Source organism: Diorhabda carinulata, chromosome 2, assembly GCF_026250575.1.
Source record: "Diorhabda carinulata isolate Delta chromosome 2, icDioCari1.1, whole genome shotgun sequence".
NCBI lineage: Eukaryota > Metazoa > Arthropoda > Insecta > Coleoptera > Chrysomelidae > Diorhabda > Diorhabda carinulata.
The window spans coordinates 1,482,390-1,500,516 of NC_079461.1; the positions used below are offsets into that span (position 1 = coordinate 1,482,390).

The window sequence follows — 18,127 nt, forward strand, 5'->3', positions numbered from 1 at the left end:
ACGGCGATGGACCCTCAATCGATCCTAGATCTTATGTTGTGTCTGTAGATTGAGGTACAAGTCTCTTGGTCAGATCCCCACTCTCTATTTAAGAGAAGTTTTAGTCCATTTGACGATAAGATCCTTGATGTGTTCGTTCCAATTTAATTGAGTCGAAAATCATTCTCAGATATGGCATTTTTGATACATAACCGAGAAGTTTTTGGTCTACCTCTCTAATTTTTCAAGTATATTGATGTGTAATTGTAAAATTGATTTAATTAAATATAATCAAATCATCTGGATACATTCTAACTTTTATTGGTTTCTGTAAACTAGTGGTGATATTTTGATAGCCATCAGGAATAGAGTTGGACTGTAATTAATTTAAGTATGAATATGTTTTGAACAAATTCTTTATGGGCCATGTACTATCAACAAGAACAATGAACACAATTTGAACAAACTGTACTTCAACAAAAATAATCATTAAGCGTCTAGAGAAAAGATCAGTTAAAGAACGAGTTTTAATTTACTACAAAGACGACTTGGTCTAAAATGACTTCTTGTCTTCATATGAAGTACTAACAAGAGATTAAATTAGCTACAATGATGAAGATAACGAAGAAAGTGGACTGATTATAACCTTATATTGTACTAGAAGTTCAAATCCCGGGAATTGTGCAGAAAATTTGTTTTCATGGATAACAGTTTTTTTGGGATTCACTCTTTTTAATATTTTCTTCCTAGGGAATGGTATTTCTTAAAGAAATTGATATTTGTAGCAGGTTATTAATAGAAAAACAGTTGTAGATCCCCGATGCCTTAAAAAACCGTTTTAAAACTCAATTTCTTCATTAATTGAAGCAACCTGAACAGGTTGATGACTCTATATACGTAAAAATTAAATTTTTTTTATAAATAACGCTCAAATTTGAATTTCACTTTTTCTTATATAAAACCAAAGTAGCTCTGGCCTACATGATATAAAATAGAAAAATTGGTTTATTGAGTACGATCATTTATAATCTTATCTAACATCTCTGATTGGTAAAATTCGCTTAAACTTATTATCAAGTATCCTAGTCATTGTTTCAAATATATTAATGATATCATTAGTGTCTCCCGGGCATTATGACTAATGGATATACTTTGAACAACCAACAAAGATACATGTCATGAGATAAGATCAACAGTAATGAATTCGCAAGGTTTTGAAAGCCAGTCTACCTACTTATTTATTTATTTATTTTTTTTTGTTAATTATGAGGAGGTGAAAATTCAATGTTAATAATTTATTTTGTGTTCTACTTGAATCTAAACGAAATATACTGAGAGAAGATTAAACATCGAAGGCTAAAAATTGGTATGAATGCTCGAGTATCTAAGGTAAAAGGTTCTAAAAACTTTCCAGGTCATTTCGTTCATTAATAGAAATTCAAACCACATTTTTTGCTGCCTAAATCAACGAACTATGGAAATAATCGAATAATCGAGATTAAAATATTAATTGTAGCGATATAAAACGAGGCTATGTCTGGATGAAAGCCCTGATCTGTTTTGATCTCTCCAACAGTAGATAGACAAGTTTTGAGGGTAGATGCTTCCTTTTATTGGACACCAAGGTGATTCTAAACTATCGAGGAATCTAAAAAGGTTTGATAAGACTTGAAATTTGCTCTTTGATACATTATAGCTCCTTTATTTGGATTCTTGAGATTGACGAGTGATTTGTAGTAGGTTGTTGAAGAAGAGGCCAGAGGTGATGATCAAAACATCTTTTGCGTAACTCTAACTTTTATTTCCTTTAGTAGTTCTTGTAAATAAGAAAGTTGCAACTGATGTAGAGATAGAAATTCACTTTCGAGTACCATTTATAAAGTACGTTCATTAATTATAACGGATAGATTACAATTTTATGCTAAAAAACATTAGGCTGGTACCAAGGTGGATTTAGGACTGGAAATTCTACTATTGATAAGAGTTTGAGTTTCAGATTTGTTCTCTTTTTGAACAAAACATCAAAACTTTTCAACTTTTATAGAGAAAAGTTGTACTTTAGTACCTGGTAAACAATGAGAATAGTTAAATTGATTTTGAGAGCCACAGAAGCTAAAGTCAAAGTACAGGAAAACCTTGAGAATGGGTTTAAGACAGATAAACTTTCCAAAATCACACATATGGTGAAGAAAATTTGTTAGAATCGAGTCCAGTATATGAAGGAAGAACTTGGTTGAATAAGGCAGGAAAAAGATCTAAAGTAAATAAAAATCTAGTGATGGGTCGGTTTGAAGCTATGTGGTAAAGGAAACCGAGGTCCACTATGAGCTGTAGAGCGGAGGAATAAGATTCAAAATAAAAAATTCCATCGTTCGCAAATAGATTCAAGGGTTTTTAAAAAGAAATATTTGATCCTCACAATATCAGTTGAAAATATAAGCAGAGTAAACCTTCAGCCGGTAAAGCATAACTCACTATCAAATATTTTTTCTTCTTTATCTTCTTTTCGACAAGTCTTTAGTCTTTTTCGAATATTAGAGTATTGGGTTTCTTGATTTTCATCATTTTTCCTTCCTGTGCTACTTGTTTGTAACCAAGTTTTTCCGGGCCTTCGTTTCCTTCTTTTCTTTCATCGTTTTGCTTCTTTTTGCACTTTTCTTATCAGGATTTGTGGCATTCCTCTCTTAATGTACCTGTTCCTATCGAATCCTGTTTAAGCTTACCTTTCTTTCTTCAGTTGTTTCATCTCTGCCGAGACTATATCTTTTTGTTCAACACCTATTTCTTTCTTTTTTGTTTTATTTTGAACATGATATATTTGGTTTGCTTCTATTTTCTTTTCTTGACACCCAGATATTGAAAAGCGGCCACCCTGCGGTTTCCCGCGTTCTCTTTTTTAATTCCCCACCATCCTTTTCCATTTCTTGATATTCATTTCCATTCTCAGGTCTTCTATTGTCTACTTTTTCTTCGATTTTATTAAATGTATCTGCTACGATTACTATATCGTCTGTATATACGAATCCGGTTCTAGGTTTCTGTGGCTGTTTATTGTTTCCAGTTTATAGTTCTTCTCTTTTATTGTTTGTCTTAAATATTTTATCATTTCCGCTTCCTTAAACTTCTTCTATCTTGGTGTAATTCTTCTTCATCCCCAATTCTTCTTCTCAAACTGAAATATTGAGCTGGAAATGCGTGATTTACAATCGGTTTTTGAAATAGGACAGCCCTGAATTGAACAATAAAATTTTCAAAACACGTTTTACCTTTTCCTTCTTGTAATTTCCCATTTAATCAAATATTTGATATACGTTAACTACAACCAGAATATTAAACACTACAATATATATATATATGTATAAACCTTGATCATTTTCTTAATCTACGATTTATGAATCGATACAGTGTAACTTCATAATATAGATCTATGATTGAAACCATCGAAATCGTATAAAATATTGCTTTAAAACGTGGTTTTTTAATGCGAAATCATCGATATCGATACAATATTACTTTGTACTGTAGTTCTATGATGTAAATGTAGTTTTATGGCGAAAATCATCGAAATCGTTTTGCCTAGTCGAGTTCTTCAGAAGAAATAAAAAAAAAATTAAAGACAATCGACGCGCTCTTAAAACATAGTAAAAACACATGTTTAAACTACAATAAAACCAAACTAAAATGCTAAATGGTTATTATGCATGTATCTTGTCAAAACGTTGGATGCCTGCAGTTGTTAAGCATGTAAATTTATGTAAAATGGCTGCGTTTTTGTAATGCAGCCCCGGTTTAATTGTTATATATACAAAGCGCCATGGGAATGACTCTAGTGAAAGCTTTAGTTAAAACCTCTGGTCATTCGAGACGGTAGTGGGTTTGCGTTAATGTCGTTGATCGTATAATTTTTACATTTTAACCTAATATGAAACACTTCTTTCATCGAATTTATTAAGAAACATACAGATCGGACATTAAGATAAGAATTAAAAGTTTACGTACCATCCAAAATTGATCATTACATTAATTATCATAGAAAAAGTGTTTAAAACAAATCCGGCAACGTGTAAATATTAAAAAACACAAATATATTCATTTCTTCAAACAATTAGATTGAACTAACTGAAAAGTAAATTCGATTATAGTTATTTATACAACAAGTGAGTAAAGTAACATTAAACGGCAATTCCTACGAGTTAAAAAAGTTACTTTACTCATAAGTTGCATACAAAATTGTTTCTACGTCCTTAGCCTTAAAAAATTTCACAAAACTTTCATTAATTTTCATTTTGTAATACTAATATTGAAAATACCACTTTCAGCCTTAATAATTTGAAGAAACGAAGAAGTTAAATTACTATTGGTACTTGAATTGGCAACATTTAACGAGTTCAATACTTATTGGATTGTTGGTAGGATCGTAAACATTAAAAATGTTGCTACAAATCGTTAAAATTTTCACTGCGGAATCTATTTTGTTTATTATTGAGTCGTCTACGAAACCCTCCGCAGTTGTGTTGGATTTCCTCCCACCAGAATCCACAAATAGAGATGCCGAAGAGCCCCAGTGTAGTTTTTTGGATTCAAATTTTTGAGAAGGTATTGATACCTACAATTTGGGTTTTGCATTTTCTATTTTTATATACTGGAAAAACAAATTATCTGTTTTGATATTTGTGGATTGAAATGAATGCAAAAAAAACGTGAATATTATAACGGACGTGGAAAAATAATGTTTACTCAACCCCTCCGTTCATCTGTCTACCGAAAAAAAATGGTATTTTAATTTCGAATTCGATTCTAATCTCCTTTCCATCTCTTAGCAACTCCAGCGTAATTGAATCGGAATCTCGAACACCTTAAAAATCGAGTCTGAAAAACAAGTTCGTGACCTATCTACTCAGATCTCCCCTACCAATTATTAGATCGACTATTGGAAACTAAACGTTTTCGAATGCAGCATCCAAATAGAAATGTTTCCATGGATTAAGATTTTGTCGAAACTAGAAATAAATCTGTTTATTAACTAGGTTTGTTCCGACAGAACAACTTGATTACACGCGATATGAAAATTGCTTTTCAACAGTATCAGATTTGAATAATGGACAAAAAGTTTTACGTTCTCCACCAACATATGGAGCTACGTCTGTAAATCAAAATCAATTTATAAATCAAAATCTAATACTTTGACATATCAATTGATGCTGCTAATCTATTCAACTAATTGATTTGGAAAAGATTGAAAATAAATATTAATTTAGTTACGTAAATCTCTGGCTACACTGGCCCCATTAATAAAACTCTAAATCTGATGTTTTATTTATTTTTTTATTTATTATTTTCCAAATTTTGTTGGAACCACGATACCGCAAATTAAACATTAAATAGTGACGACTTTCGATTCCTTTATTACCAGTTTTAGAGTTTTTGTCCATAAAATTATTATCCAAATCTTCTTGGAAACAACGGCAACCCTAATTGGGCTCTAAACTACCATCATTTTGCATTCCTTGACATTTGCTTCCATTCCCAGGTCCCCAAATGTCTTTATCCGTATATCTACTTCCTCTTTTCTTCTTTTAGAGTCTATTTCCATAAAATTATTTTCCGAATCTGCTTGGAAACAACGGCAACCCTAATTGGGCTCTAAACTACCATCATTTTGCATTCCTTGACATTTGCTTCCATTCCCAGGTCCCCAAATGTCTTTAACCGTATATCTACTTCCTCTTTTCTTCTTTTTAGAGTCTATTTCCATAAAATTATTATCCAAATCTTCTTGGAAACAACGGCAACCCTAATTGGGCTCTAAACTACCATCATTTTGCATTCCTTGACATTTGCTTCCATTCCCAGGTCCCCAAATGTCTTTATCCGTATATCTACTTCCTCTTTTCTTCTTTTAGAGTCTATTTCCATAAAATTATTTTCCAAATCTGCTTGGAAACAACGATAGCACAAATAGAGCACCAATTAGTGACTCCAAAAGTCAATAGAAAAAGAAATTTGTTTGTATATTTTGCAACATTGTCATTTGCTTCAATTAGTGCTTCAAATTTATTTATATCAATTGTAGTGTCAAGTCCTGCCAGCTATCACAACACCAAGTATCTCAAATATTTGTTTCCAGCCGAAAATTTTGATCTGTAAAATCAATGATAGACATTTCTAGTTGTACACACATAATGGAACTTATCCAGTACTGGAGGAGCAAAAATATTTTGAAACAGAGGTTCCGCAAGTGGTAACACGTATTTTAGATCGTGTATCGTGCTTCATCAAGTCAACAAATACTTGTGGTTACTTCTTTAAGTCTGTTTGATATTTTACTAAGCAGAACACCTAGCATACGATAGATTTTCCAGCTAGAAGACTTTAAAACAGCTCAGTTTTCAACAGCTCTTGTATAATACTGCATCGTCAATGAACTGAGGCTCAAAAAGACCAAGCTCACAAAGTCAGAAGCTCTGGACGCATCGACAGAATATCACAACAAGTTTTTTATCTTTTATACAGTCTTCATCGAGTACTGCAGTTTATAACTGAACATCTATGTTGTCGAAAATTTGATTAGAAACTTTTTGTATACTTTGTATAGTGTACTGTTGATTTATAGGTTACCAGCAAGCTATAACTCGGAGCTTAACTGAATTTTTATCATATATTATATAATATGAAGTAATTGGTTTGTTTTATATAAATATTAGAGTTTTATTGAAACTTTTAGCGACGGTATTGACCGACGAAACGAGACAGATTAGGTTAGGTTAGGTTAAGTTACCTTGAGGCGCAACCTAACCACACGACATTATCAAAAATAACGCTGCAACTGCGGTAAGTTGTATTTCAAACTATATAATTATCCTACTTAATATTCAATTATGTTTTTTTTTGTTATTCGACATTCAACTAACATTGCGGTGAATTGTCAAGTGAAGCGGTTCACTTCATCATTTACTTTTTCAAGAAAAAAAAAATCGCAATCGCCTCAAGTGTACAGGATTAGAATTTCTTGTTGTTATTCGGAACATTGCTGATTAAAGCTTTTGCTACGTAGGAAAGTCAAAACAAATCATTCTCTAAGGGCACTTTTATATTTACAATGTAGTTAATCAGCCCGCGAATAGATTTAATTTAATTACTAAATAACTGTATACAATTATCTATTAAACAAACAGAATAGGTCAAAGGTTTTATTATAAATTTACAAATCATGACTGAAATTAATCTATGAACGATACAACTCAGTATTACAGAATTTTCAACGGTTATTTTTATTTAACTGATGATGATACATTACGTATAGAAACTTTCTAGCCAAATATCCAGTTACAAATTCTTATTACAATGAAATTTGGATGCTGCTATTGAAAAGTTTCTTGATTTGTTTCTATTATCGTTTTAGGATGTGTTTTTCTTTCTTTCTTCTTAATTTTCTTGGTGCTTTTCCTGCTGGAATGGATGTAGAAGTCTCCTTATCTTTTCCTGGAACTCTTCATAGTTTTCCTGGGTTCTGATATACCAAAAGACGTACAATACTGAACTTGAAATTTCAAGCAATAACTCTTACAAAAATTGCGAATACGTAGGACATAATGGGGATAAGTATTAACCCTATCGAATGGAGGTTAATCTTCAGTTCCAACTTGGATTTTCCTTCGATTAATCTACCCAGACTCACTCATGCTTTTTCACTGGATAATCCACGATTCCGAGGTTGCTTTGCTATTCCATGAGTGTTTTATCTCAGACGGGAAACTACCGTGACCTATGAACTGGTTTCCTTTGTCTTGGGACCGTCAATGACTTTATTGAGTTACTCAATCCACTCAGAAGATACCATTGACAAAGTTGAAGATAGAGTTGAATAGAGAAGAAAATGGGTGATACAGAGACGAAAATTCTAGAACAAACAAATAAAAATAATGTGGATTTAACAAAGAAATTAACAACGCAGAAGGTAGAAATCACATTGCGGTGAAAACATCAAAAATGTCACTGCATGATATAAATTTCGTTGGTATTGTTGTAAATCGTTTATCGCTACTAGGATGAGTAAATTTATTAGATGAAATGATAAATCCAGATATTTCGTGATATATTATAAACAAACAACGGCCCTAATTCCATTGTTGTAAACCGGAAGTTAAACTGCGTATTATCGGGCACTGATAATTTCGAATTCAATTTAGTTGCATTATAACTTTGTTTTACGAAATTGGAAACAAACGTTTACTCGACGAACAGCGAATGCATTTTTAAATATGTCTAAACATTCGAAGAAAAGTTGTTTGTATTTTTTGAAGAGACTCGATTCGAACGAGACACTTCAATTAATGATTTGTTTTAGATTATAGCGACATAGTTGAAATTGGTAATTGTTTTTAGATTTGTCTAGAGATCTACTTGACTTGTAAGAAAATAACAAGTTTTCAAACCGGATTTCGACGTTAAATTTGTTGTACAGAATGTACCTTATGTCATTTTATTCTTTTTATTTAGCTTTTACCCGCGGCACTAGGGGTCAAATCTGGTAAAATATTCAATAAGATTACAATAAAATCGTGATTTTTGGCTAAGGGCTGATTTATATTAATGTTATGATCAATTTCTACTTTTCCTAACGATATTTCCTTTACCTTTTCCTCTAATCACTGTTTCGTTGAAGAAATTTTTATGTTAGGTTTTAGTTTTTAGGTTAGGAAACGTGAAAATATCACTAGGGGTCAAATTTGTTCAAATATTCGTTCAAAATACAGTAAAATCGTGATTTTTCATTATAGAGATGATTTTATAACCAATTTTCACTTTTCCAAACGATATTTTCTTCACCCTTTCCTCTAATCACTAGTTCGATGAAGAAAAAATCAAATTTTTAGGTTAGAAAACGTGAAAATATCACTAGGGGTCAAATTTGTTCAAATATTCGTTTAAAATACAGTAAAATCGTGATTTTTCGTTTAAAGGATGATTTTATAATCAATTTTCACTTTTCCAAACGATATTTTCTTCACCCTTTCCTCTAATCACTAGTTCGATGAAGAAAAAATCAAATTTTTAGGTTAGAAAACGTGAAAATATCACTAGGGGTCAAATTTGTTCAAATATTCGTTCAAAATACAGTAAAATCGTGATTTTTCATTATAGAGATGATTTTATAATCAATTTTCACTTTTCCAAACGATATTTTCTTCACCCTTTCCTCTAATCACTAGTTCGATGAAGAAAAAATCAAATTTTTAGGTTAGAAAACGTGAAAATATCACTAGGGGTCAAATTTGTTCAAATATTCGTTTAAAATACAGTAAAATCGTGATTTTTCGTTTAAAGGATGATTTTATAATCAATTTTCACTTTTCCAAACGATATTTTCTTCACCCTTTCCTCTAATCACTAGTTCGATGAAGAAAAAATCAAATTTTTAGGTTAGAAAACGTAAAAATATCACTAGGGGTCAAATTTGTTCAAATATTCGTTTAAAATACAGTAAAATCGTGATTTTTCGTTATAGGGATGATTTTATAATCAATTTTCACTTTTCCAAACGATATTTTCTTCACCCTTTCCTCTAATCACTAGTTCGATGGAGGTAAAAATCAAATTTTTAGGTTAGAAAACGTGAAAATATCACTAGGGGTCAAATTTGTTCAAATATTCGTTTATATTACAGTAAAATCGTGATTTTTCGTTATAGGGATGATTTTATAATCAATTTTCACTTTTCCAAACGATATTTTCTTCACCCTTTCCTCTAATCACTAGTTCGATGGAGGTAAAAATCAAATTTTTAGGTTAGAAAACGTGAAAATATCACTAGGGGTCAAATTTGTTCAAATATTCGTTTAAAATACAGTAAAATCGTGATTTTTCGTTATAGGGATGATTTTATAATCAATTTTCACTTTTCCAAACGATATTTTCTTCACCCTTTCCTCTAATCACTAGTTCGATGGAGGTAAAAATCAAATTTTTAGGTTAGAAAACGTGAAAATATCACTAGGGGTCAAATTTGTTCAAATATTCGTTTATATTACAGTAAAATCGTGATTTTTCGTTATAGGGATGTTTTTATAATCAATTTCCAGTTTCTCAAACGATATTTTGTTCGTCCTTTCCTCTAGTCTTAAGTTCTCTGAAGAAAAAACTTAATTTTTAGGTTAGGAAACGTAAAAATATCACTAGGGGTCAAATTTGTTCAAATATTCGTTTATATTACAGTAAAATCGTGATTTTTCGTTATAGGGATGATTTTATAATCAATTTTCACTTTTCCAAACGATATTTTCTTCACCCTTTCCTCTAATCACTAGTTCGATGGAGGTAAAAATAAAATTTTTAGGTTAGAAAACGTGAAAATATCACTAGGGGTCAAATTTGTTCAAATATTCGTTTATATTACAGTAAAATCGTGATTTTTCGTTATAGGGATGATTTTATAATCAATTTTCACTTTTCCAAACGATATTTTCTTTACCCTTTCCTCTAGTATCAGGTTCTATGAAGAAAAAATCAAATTTTTAGGTTAGGAAACGTAAAAATATCACTAGGTGTCAAATTTGGCAAAATATTCGTTCAAAATACAGTAAAATCGTGATTTTTCGTTATAGGGTTGATTTTATAATAAATTTTCACTTTGTCAAACGATATTTTCTTCGCCCTTTCCTCTAGTCTCAGGTTCTATAAAGAAAAAACCTAATTTTTAGGTTGGGAAACGTGAAAATATCACTAGGGGTCAAATTTGGTAAAATATTCGTTTATATTACAGTAAAATCGTGATTTTTCGTTATTTCCAAACTGTATTTTCTTCAACCCTTTCTCTAATCCAAGTTTTAATGGATAAAAAAAGTTTTTATGTTAGGTTATGTCAAAAAAAGTGCCGAATAAATGAATTGTTAACATTATTTCGTTAAAATTTTTGTCACATAAGTTAACATCATCAAATTATTCTAATAGCAAGATCTAATTAGAATTTTTAACGTTACCATCGACCACAGTTGATTTTTACTAGATTCGTTAGGTCTTCCAACGTCTATTCTTCATTTGTAAAATTTCTAAACTAGTTTGTTAGATTTAAGGTGAGAAAATTGAATTATTACAACTCAATATTTTTATTTTTATATTGTGAATACAGTCGCTATTGAAATAATTCTACATCTGGTGTTAATTGTTGGGTAATTTCAGTGGATATTTTCTCAGCCGTATTTCAACTTTTTCGGATCTTGTACGACATAAAATTCATCAATTCCCCGTAATAACTACTTCACATAAAGACTAGGATTGATAATAATCAATTTTACCTGTCAGCAAATGAAAAATAGATCGTTCTTGTGAGCAAAATACAGTTCTGGTTTTAATTAGAATAAGGGTACTATCATTTCCGCAGTAAATCGAGTTTTTTTCTTTATTATCGGTACGTCTACTCTGTGCACTCGGCCGTGGTCACTGGAAGATCATAAATCCCACAAGGCAGTACGTAATTCTTCACAGATCTCAATCCATAGCCGTAACAGGAAACAAAAATATTCACGCAATGATAGACATTAAGAATTCTTCAATTACTTGACATTAGATTGACTAGTTCTTTTTTATTTTTAATCGGTTTTTATTGAGCCTGATCACAAAGAAAATTTCGGAAAAAAAATATTAATTTTTCAACGTAATATCCTTTTAGCTCCATACACTTCTCCCAGCGATGTTTAATAAGTTTTATAACCTTTTTATCACGGAAAATAATCCGAGAAGGTTAAATCTGGTGAACATGGTGCATGGTGTAGTAATCCAAACTTTAATTCGATTATTTTGGACATCGCAATAACGAATGCGTGAGCTGGTGCATTGTCTTGATCAAAAAACGTCTTCTTCTTAGCTAAATGCGACTGTTTTTTTTTTATTTCTACGCTAAAACGCTACTTATCGAGATAGTCGATGAGAATTGTCCCACTGCATTCCAAAATACCATCTCCATGACCTTGCCTGGATATGGAACGGCGTTTGCCTTTCTTGGAGACGGTTCTCCCTTTTCAGTCCATTGTTTTGATCACTCTTTCATTTCCAATGTGAAGTGATGGACCCACGTTTCATCCATGCTTATGAAACGTTGCAAAAATCGCTTTATTTCTTTGAAATATGCGATGTACAGCACTTTTTGAAATGCCTACTGGGTCTAGTAGCTTACGCACTTTCAGTCGATGATCATCCAGTACCGATTTAGTAGATTTTCTTCAACATTTCTTTCTAAAACTCAGTAGTATCAGTAACAACGAAATGCTTGGAAATCTGGCCGAATACCAAGACTTATTGTTGTCAGAAAAGCAAGGAAATTTAGAAGTGTCTTTCTTCATCTTCATTTGTTCTATTGGAAATTCTGTAACCTCCAAGATATACGAAAAAGAGTGTATTAGATGTAGATTAATCCATTTCAAGCGTCCTAAAAGAAAAAAGTCTAAGAACGTGCCTCAACTGATACCAATTGAATGTTTTTGAAGTAGTTTGATTCGAAACATAAATTCTGGAAGGTTAGGAAGCAACTACCCACGAATAATTAACACCAGATTCAGAATTTCATAATTTAAAAAGGAAAATTAAAAAAGCAAGCGACTGGGTGTTGATTTACTGTGTTTAAATTATATTTTACTAACCATCGTTTCATAGATTAAAGGTTATTAATTAAATTAAAACAAACTGTATGTAAGTTTGTCCTGATAACAATCAAATTTCTCGTAAATTTCAGATCGTTTTTGGTACGCCTTTGGTTAATAATTTTCTATTGACTACTCCTTTAAATCGTTGGTTGCACGGTTACCAGCTTCTGTGGAATTGAAGCCCTCTAGTCATAAACTTGAGTATTCGCAATCGTGACTAATAGCATTTGCGATTGTTCTATTATAATGTATCTGCAGGCGCGAGCTTCCGAAAAATTCGTTAAAAAAATCCAAAATCGAACAACGGTTTTGCTACAACTTTCATTTAATAAAATAAAAAATTCAACAATTCAACTCGAGAATAGTTTAGTTATTGTGCAGTATAATTTTGTTTGTTTACAGATGGCGCTTTACTCGAAGAGCAATCCACGCCGAAACCCACGCCCGAGCAAGACGAATCGCTTCTTCTCAATTCGGACCTTCCAATTTTTTTAGCGGAACCCCAGAACGCGTTCGTGGTAAAAGGTCGTCCGGCTACGTTGCAATGTCGCGCCGCGCACGCGCTTAGTCTCTATTTCAAATGCAACGGCGCCAAGAAAATAGAAACCGTCGAAAATTGGTTCGTAGATCCACAAAACGGCGTGCGGATTTTTGAGGCCGATGCGAACGTTACTAGAAAAATGGTCGAAGAATTTTTCGGTAAAGAAAAATTCAAGTGCGAGTGTTATGCTTGGAGCGGAAAAGGAAGTATCAAAAGTCAACCTGCTACTGTCGAAATTGCGTGTAAGTACTTATCGATTATGATACTCAAACCACTAGGTTCTTGTTGCTTACAATACTGGTCAACAGGTCCATCCTTCAGGAGAATATTATAGAGAAAAGATTCTGCTGCAAGTGCTGGAAGTCTTCTTTTGATGAGTGCCTTTATGAGCTCTTCCATCGACTCAAATCGAGTCCCTTTCAAAGCAAATCTTTTTCTAACGTTTCAAGGAAGTCTGAGCGGACCCGTTGACGCAACAGCTTTTGGTCACAAGTCAGATTTTTTGGTACCAGCTTCGCACAAACTTTTGTCATGTGTAATTCCTCGTGTAAACTTTCGACGATCTGCAAAATTAGACTGGTAAAAAAATTGAGAAATGTGATAATGATACGGCCATACAAAATTGATATGACTCGTGTTCATGTGAACCATGACATCAATTCCATTGAACTTGCTTGGAACCAGTTACAACCAGCCTTCAATCCACGTCCTATTACCTCAAGAAACATTCCAGGATCTGACACAGCATTTATTTTTAAGAAATGAATCGGTGAAGGCTACCAACACTAGCTTTATGAATAATAATTTTCGTTTGCGAAGGTATTGCGCAAGAAAGTTTTCATAAAATCGAAAACATTAAACATTAAAACGCAGTATGTGTTTTTTTATGTCCTTAATTTGCGTTAGGCTTTTTATTATGAACGAAAGCAAAACGTTTGATTTATTATAGTGGTTCTTCAATTTATTATATTTCAAATCGATAACGACGCTGCGTTGATTATCATGTAGAAAGTTTATAGTCACATTTTTTTTTTCTTTTTCTTGTTGTAAAGTCGTTTCTGTTTGATTTACAAACGCGGATGGAAAATTTGTTATTTGAAACTAGTTTTCAACCGCCCACTGAAATATATAAAAGAATTTATGTTTATTACCTGACAGTTTTATACTAATTTTATCTGTGGGATATACGAAAATCATAAAGGAAATTGAAAATGAAAAAAAAGTTTAATATTAGTTGCAATATTTAGTTTAATGCTTCATTTCTTCATATAAAAGGGCACCACTGCTTTTATGGACAGATTATGTCATTGAGGACAGTCCTAAAAACAAATTTTCATGTTCAATTCATTATTTTTTTGATCTAATCACAGTTTTCCAATGCTTCATTTTCGCGGCATTACTTTCAGATATATGTAACCACTAAAATTATTTGAAACACACTATAATTCATTTTTGTAATTAATTCCGACCTTTTAATTTCCATTCCAAGTTTTCAGTGACTCAGTTAAGGGGCGTTTATGTGAACGATAATTATTCCGTTGCGGTGCCGTGAATAGAACAGATAAAAATCTATTTTTTCTTTTCTCTAGTAATTAAAAGTAACTGTTGAGGTGATGTGATGGGAAAAGTGGGTTTGTTAAAATTATTGACTACACAGATAGATTGAATTGTTACTATAGATAAGATCTACTTATTACAGAGATTCTACAACGCCGATGAGAAACGAACATGTATTTACGAGGTGAAGTCAATAAGTTAAATTACCTAACCTCCACTTATTCTGTAGTACAAAAATTTTATACAGATTCCTCCCATTGATGATTCCTTTCAGCTTTCGCACCAGCGAGCTGTCTACAACGTTCTTGGTAGTCGTAGAAGATGAAACTTTCCTTTTATTCTTAATCCAAATCGGAATTACGCTCCGTGAATAGTTTTTTTGTGTCTCTCCGGTAGAAATTCATTCTTAAGTATGTGAGGTTTATAACTGTGCAACAGTATGTGGCTACATTGAATCCTCAAACTCAATGGGAGCTAACAAAGTGAATACTGAGTACAAGGCAACGAGGAATTCCTTCCGTAGAACCACAACCTTCTAGGGGTTTCCCGAAAAGTCATGAAGATCATAAAAGAAATCAGAAACGTGGAATAACTAGTCTTAAAAGGCTTTTTCATTGAACAAAGATGAGTTAAAGAATTCCCGACAGCTCTTCCGTCGTTTCTGCATTGAAACAGCCGAGCACCTCCTCTTTGAGTGCGAGGTTTTCTATCGACAAAACCTCCAGGTAGGTAGCTCACTCTGTAAAGTCGTTGCTGGCTGGTGAACCCGACAGATCAATAGGTCAAAGTGTTAACGAGGTAAATTTTTATAGTATGTGAGGTTTATAACTGTGTAACAGTATGTGGCTACATTAAATCCTCAAACTCAATGGGAGCTAACAAAGTGAATACTGAGTACAAGACAACGAGGAATTCCTTTCGTAGAACCACAACCTTCTAGAGGTGTCATGAAGGCTCTTTCATCGAACAAAGATGAATTAAAGAGTTCTCGACAGCTCTGCAATGAAACAACCGAGCACCTCCTCTTTGAGTGCGGGGTTTTCTATCGACAAAACCTCCAGGTAGGTAGCTCACTCTGTAAAGTCGTTGCTGGCTGGTGAACCCGACAGATCAATAGGTCAAAGTGTTAACGAGGTAAATTTTTATAGTATGTGAGGTTTATAACTGTGTAACAGTAAGTGGCTACATTAAATCCTCAAACTCAATGGGAGCTAACAAAGTGAATACTGAGTACAAGACAACGAGGAATTCCTTTCGTAGAACCACAACCTTCTAGAGGTGTCATGAAGGCTCTTTCATCGAACAAAGATGAATTAAAGAGTTCTCGACAGCTCTGCAATGAAACAACCGAGCACCTCCTCTTTGAGTGCGAGGTTTTCTACCGACAAAACCTCCGAGGTAAATTTTTATAGACCAAATTCTGCAAACAAAATTGGATAAGTTCGTACAACAAAAGATATGCAACAAATGTAAAATTTTATTTTCGTTTACTAAAATTTATTTCTTTTTGTTGTTTTTCTTTGTTGTCTGAATGCGAGTTATATTAGTACGATTCGCATTTAAAAACCGATAAAGTTTATTACCTACAGTAAATCCGTTTTCAGATGGTTTAATTAGAAAAAGCTCGTAAACATAAATTATGATTCGAGTTATGTAATTATGAGTATTATAAATCGAAATTAACGTCGTAGAAAAGGCCATTCTTCACAAGTTTGTTATAGATTATTTCGTTTTTAATTATCCCTGACCACTTTCTTGAAAAAAAAAAAACCTTCAAGTATGCACGCCGATGTTCAAATAAGAAATATCTATTGAGATATACATTTTAACTGCAATATAAACAAGATTTTTTATTGAAATTATTCAATTAATGTTTTCGATCAAGCGAAATGCGGCCTAGAATGCCTTAAAGACTTTTTAGTGAACGACTAAGATAGTGTAGGAGTATGAACAAACACTAAAGCCTCCAAGGTCTACCGAGCGATCAGGAAGCAGACATTCTTACCAAAAAAAGGAAGCGTATTTTAGATCTGAGCTTGCTAACTTCATAAAAAAGCTCTGGTCCACGAAGAAGCATTTCGAAAATAGAAGAATTAGGTGTAGAGTTTGAATCTGTCGAATACAACAACAACACTTTGTTCTTAGCTTTATTTCTTCGCTTAATCGTTGTAATAAGTTCACAAAATACTCGCCGTTGATAGTTTTTTCTTTTTGAAGATATTCAATGAAAGTTATCTCACGCGCATCCCAAAAAACCATCACCATGACCTTGCCTGGAGATCGAACGGTGTTTGCTTTACTTGGAAACGGTTCTCCACTTTCAGTCCATTGTTTTGATCACTCTTTTATTTCGAGAGTGGAATTATGGACCCACGTTTCATCCGTGGTTCCGATCTGATGCTAGCACTTTCAGTCCACGATCATTCAGTACCGCTTTGAGGATTTTCTTCAAAATTTCTTGGATCGTTTGGTCGACCACTGCGCTGCTGGTCTTCTCAGGTCGTACGGTCTCGTTTAAACGGTACTACCCAATATTTTATTGTTAATAACAAAGAAACAGTTTCACCCAGCGTAGAATCTAATTTTTTAGATTGAAAACGTTCACTATCTATAGAAAAAAATATTTCAAATTTGAAAAATATGCCGTATAGATTGTGTACTTTCTAATACAGCAACTACTTCTACCTCTAGGTCAGGCCAGGTACTTTTGGGAGCATCTTCGAAGACGAAAAGACTTGAATATAGAACATCTAGATAAAACAGTTGAAAAAGAAAAATTCAAATGGTAAAATGGAGAATAGATCGTCAAAAATGATTAAGCAAACTAAAGAAATGGGAAATAGGAAACGAGAACTTCCAAAAAAATCTTCTACACTGTCATAAGCTCTGATTATATGCTTAATAAAAAATCTATTCCATTCAGACTGATTCAAATTGGCGCCGCTCTAACAATGCTTATTAATGAACTACTCCAAATATCTATATTTCAACCATTATTATACATTCGCGTTAGTGAATTAACCAGTTCAAAGATCATAGGAATCGGTTTCCTTAGCGATGAATGTGCCAAATTTAGTAATACGTCATCGAAATCGTGGAAACAATAACCACCCTTGGTCCAATGTACAAACTATCAGCCTCCCCTCGCTTTATTACTCCCGTTTGATAATAGACCAGGAAAACTGGATCATTTTTTGGTTATCCACCATTAACATTGTGTATTCGTCTACTGCGTTCATATATTTTATAGTTTTGAGATTTTGGAATCTCAGAATTCGGAAAATTAAGTATCTGTAAACAACTCAAATAGCACTCGAATGACACCACGTCAAAAATGTCAAACTTCATGATGACAATGATAGATTTGACATGTTCACATCAGCGTTGACATATCTCAGACCTTCAGTAGTGA

General features: G+C 32.8%; 1 protein-coding gene across 2 annotated transcripts in view; it reads left to right on the top strand.

The window, feature by feature from the left end:
* LOC130903441 (netrin receptor UNC5C) overlaps positions 1 to 18,127 on the top strand; it is a 296,118-nt gene that overhangs the window by 79,719 nt on the left and 198,272 nt on the right. For both annotated transcript variants that reach the window (XM_057815536.1, XM_057815538.1), the window contains exon 3: positions 13,020 to 13,400. In XM_057815536.1, the coding sequence (XP_057671519.1) occupies positions 13,020 to 13,400 (381 nt within the window). The remainder of the gene's footprint in view (positions 1 to 13,019; positions 13,401 to 18,127) is intronic.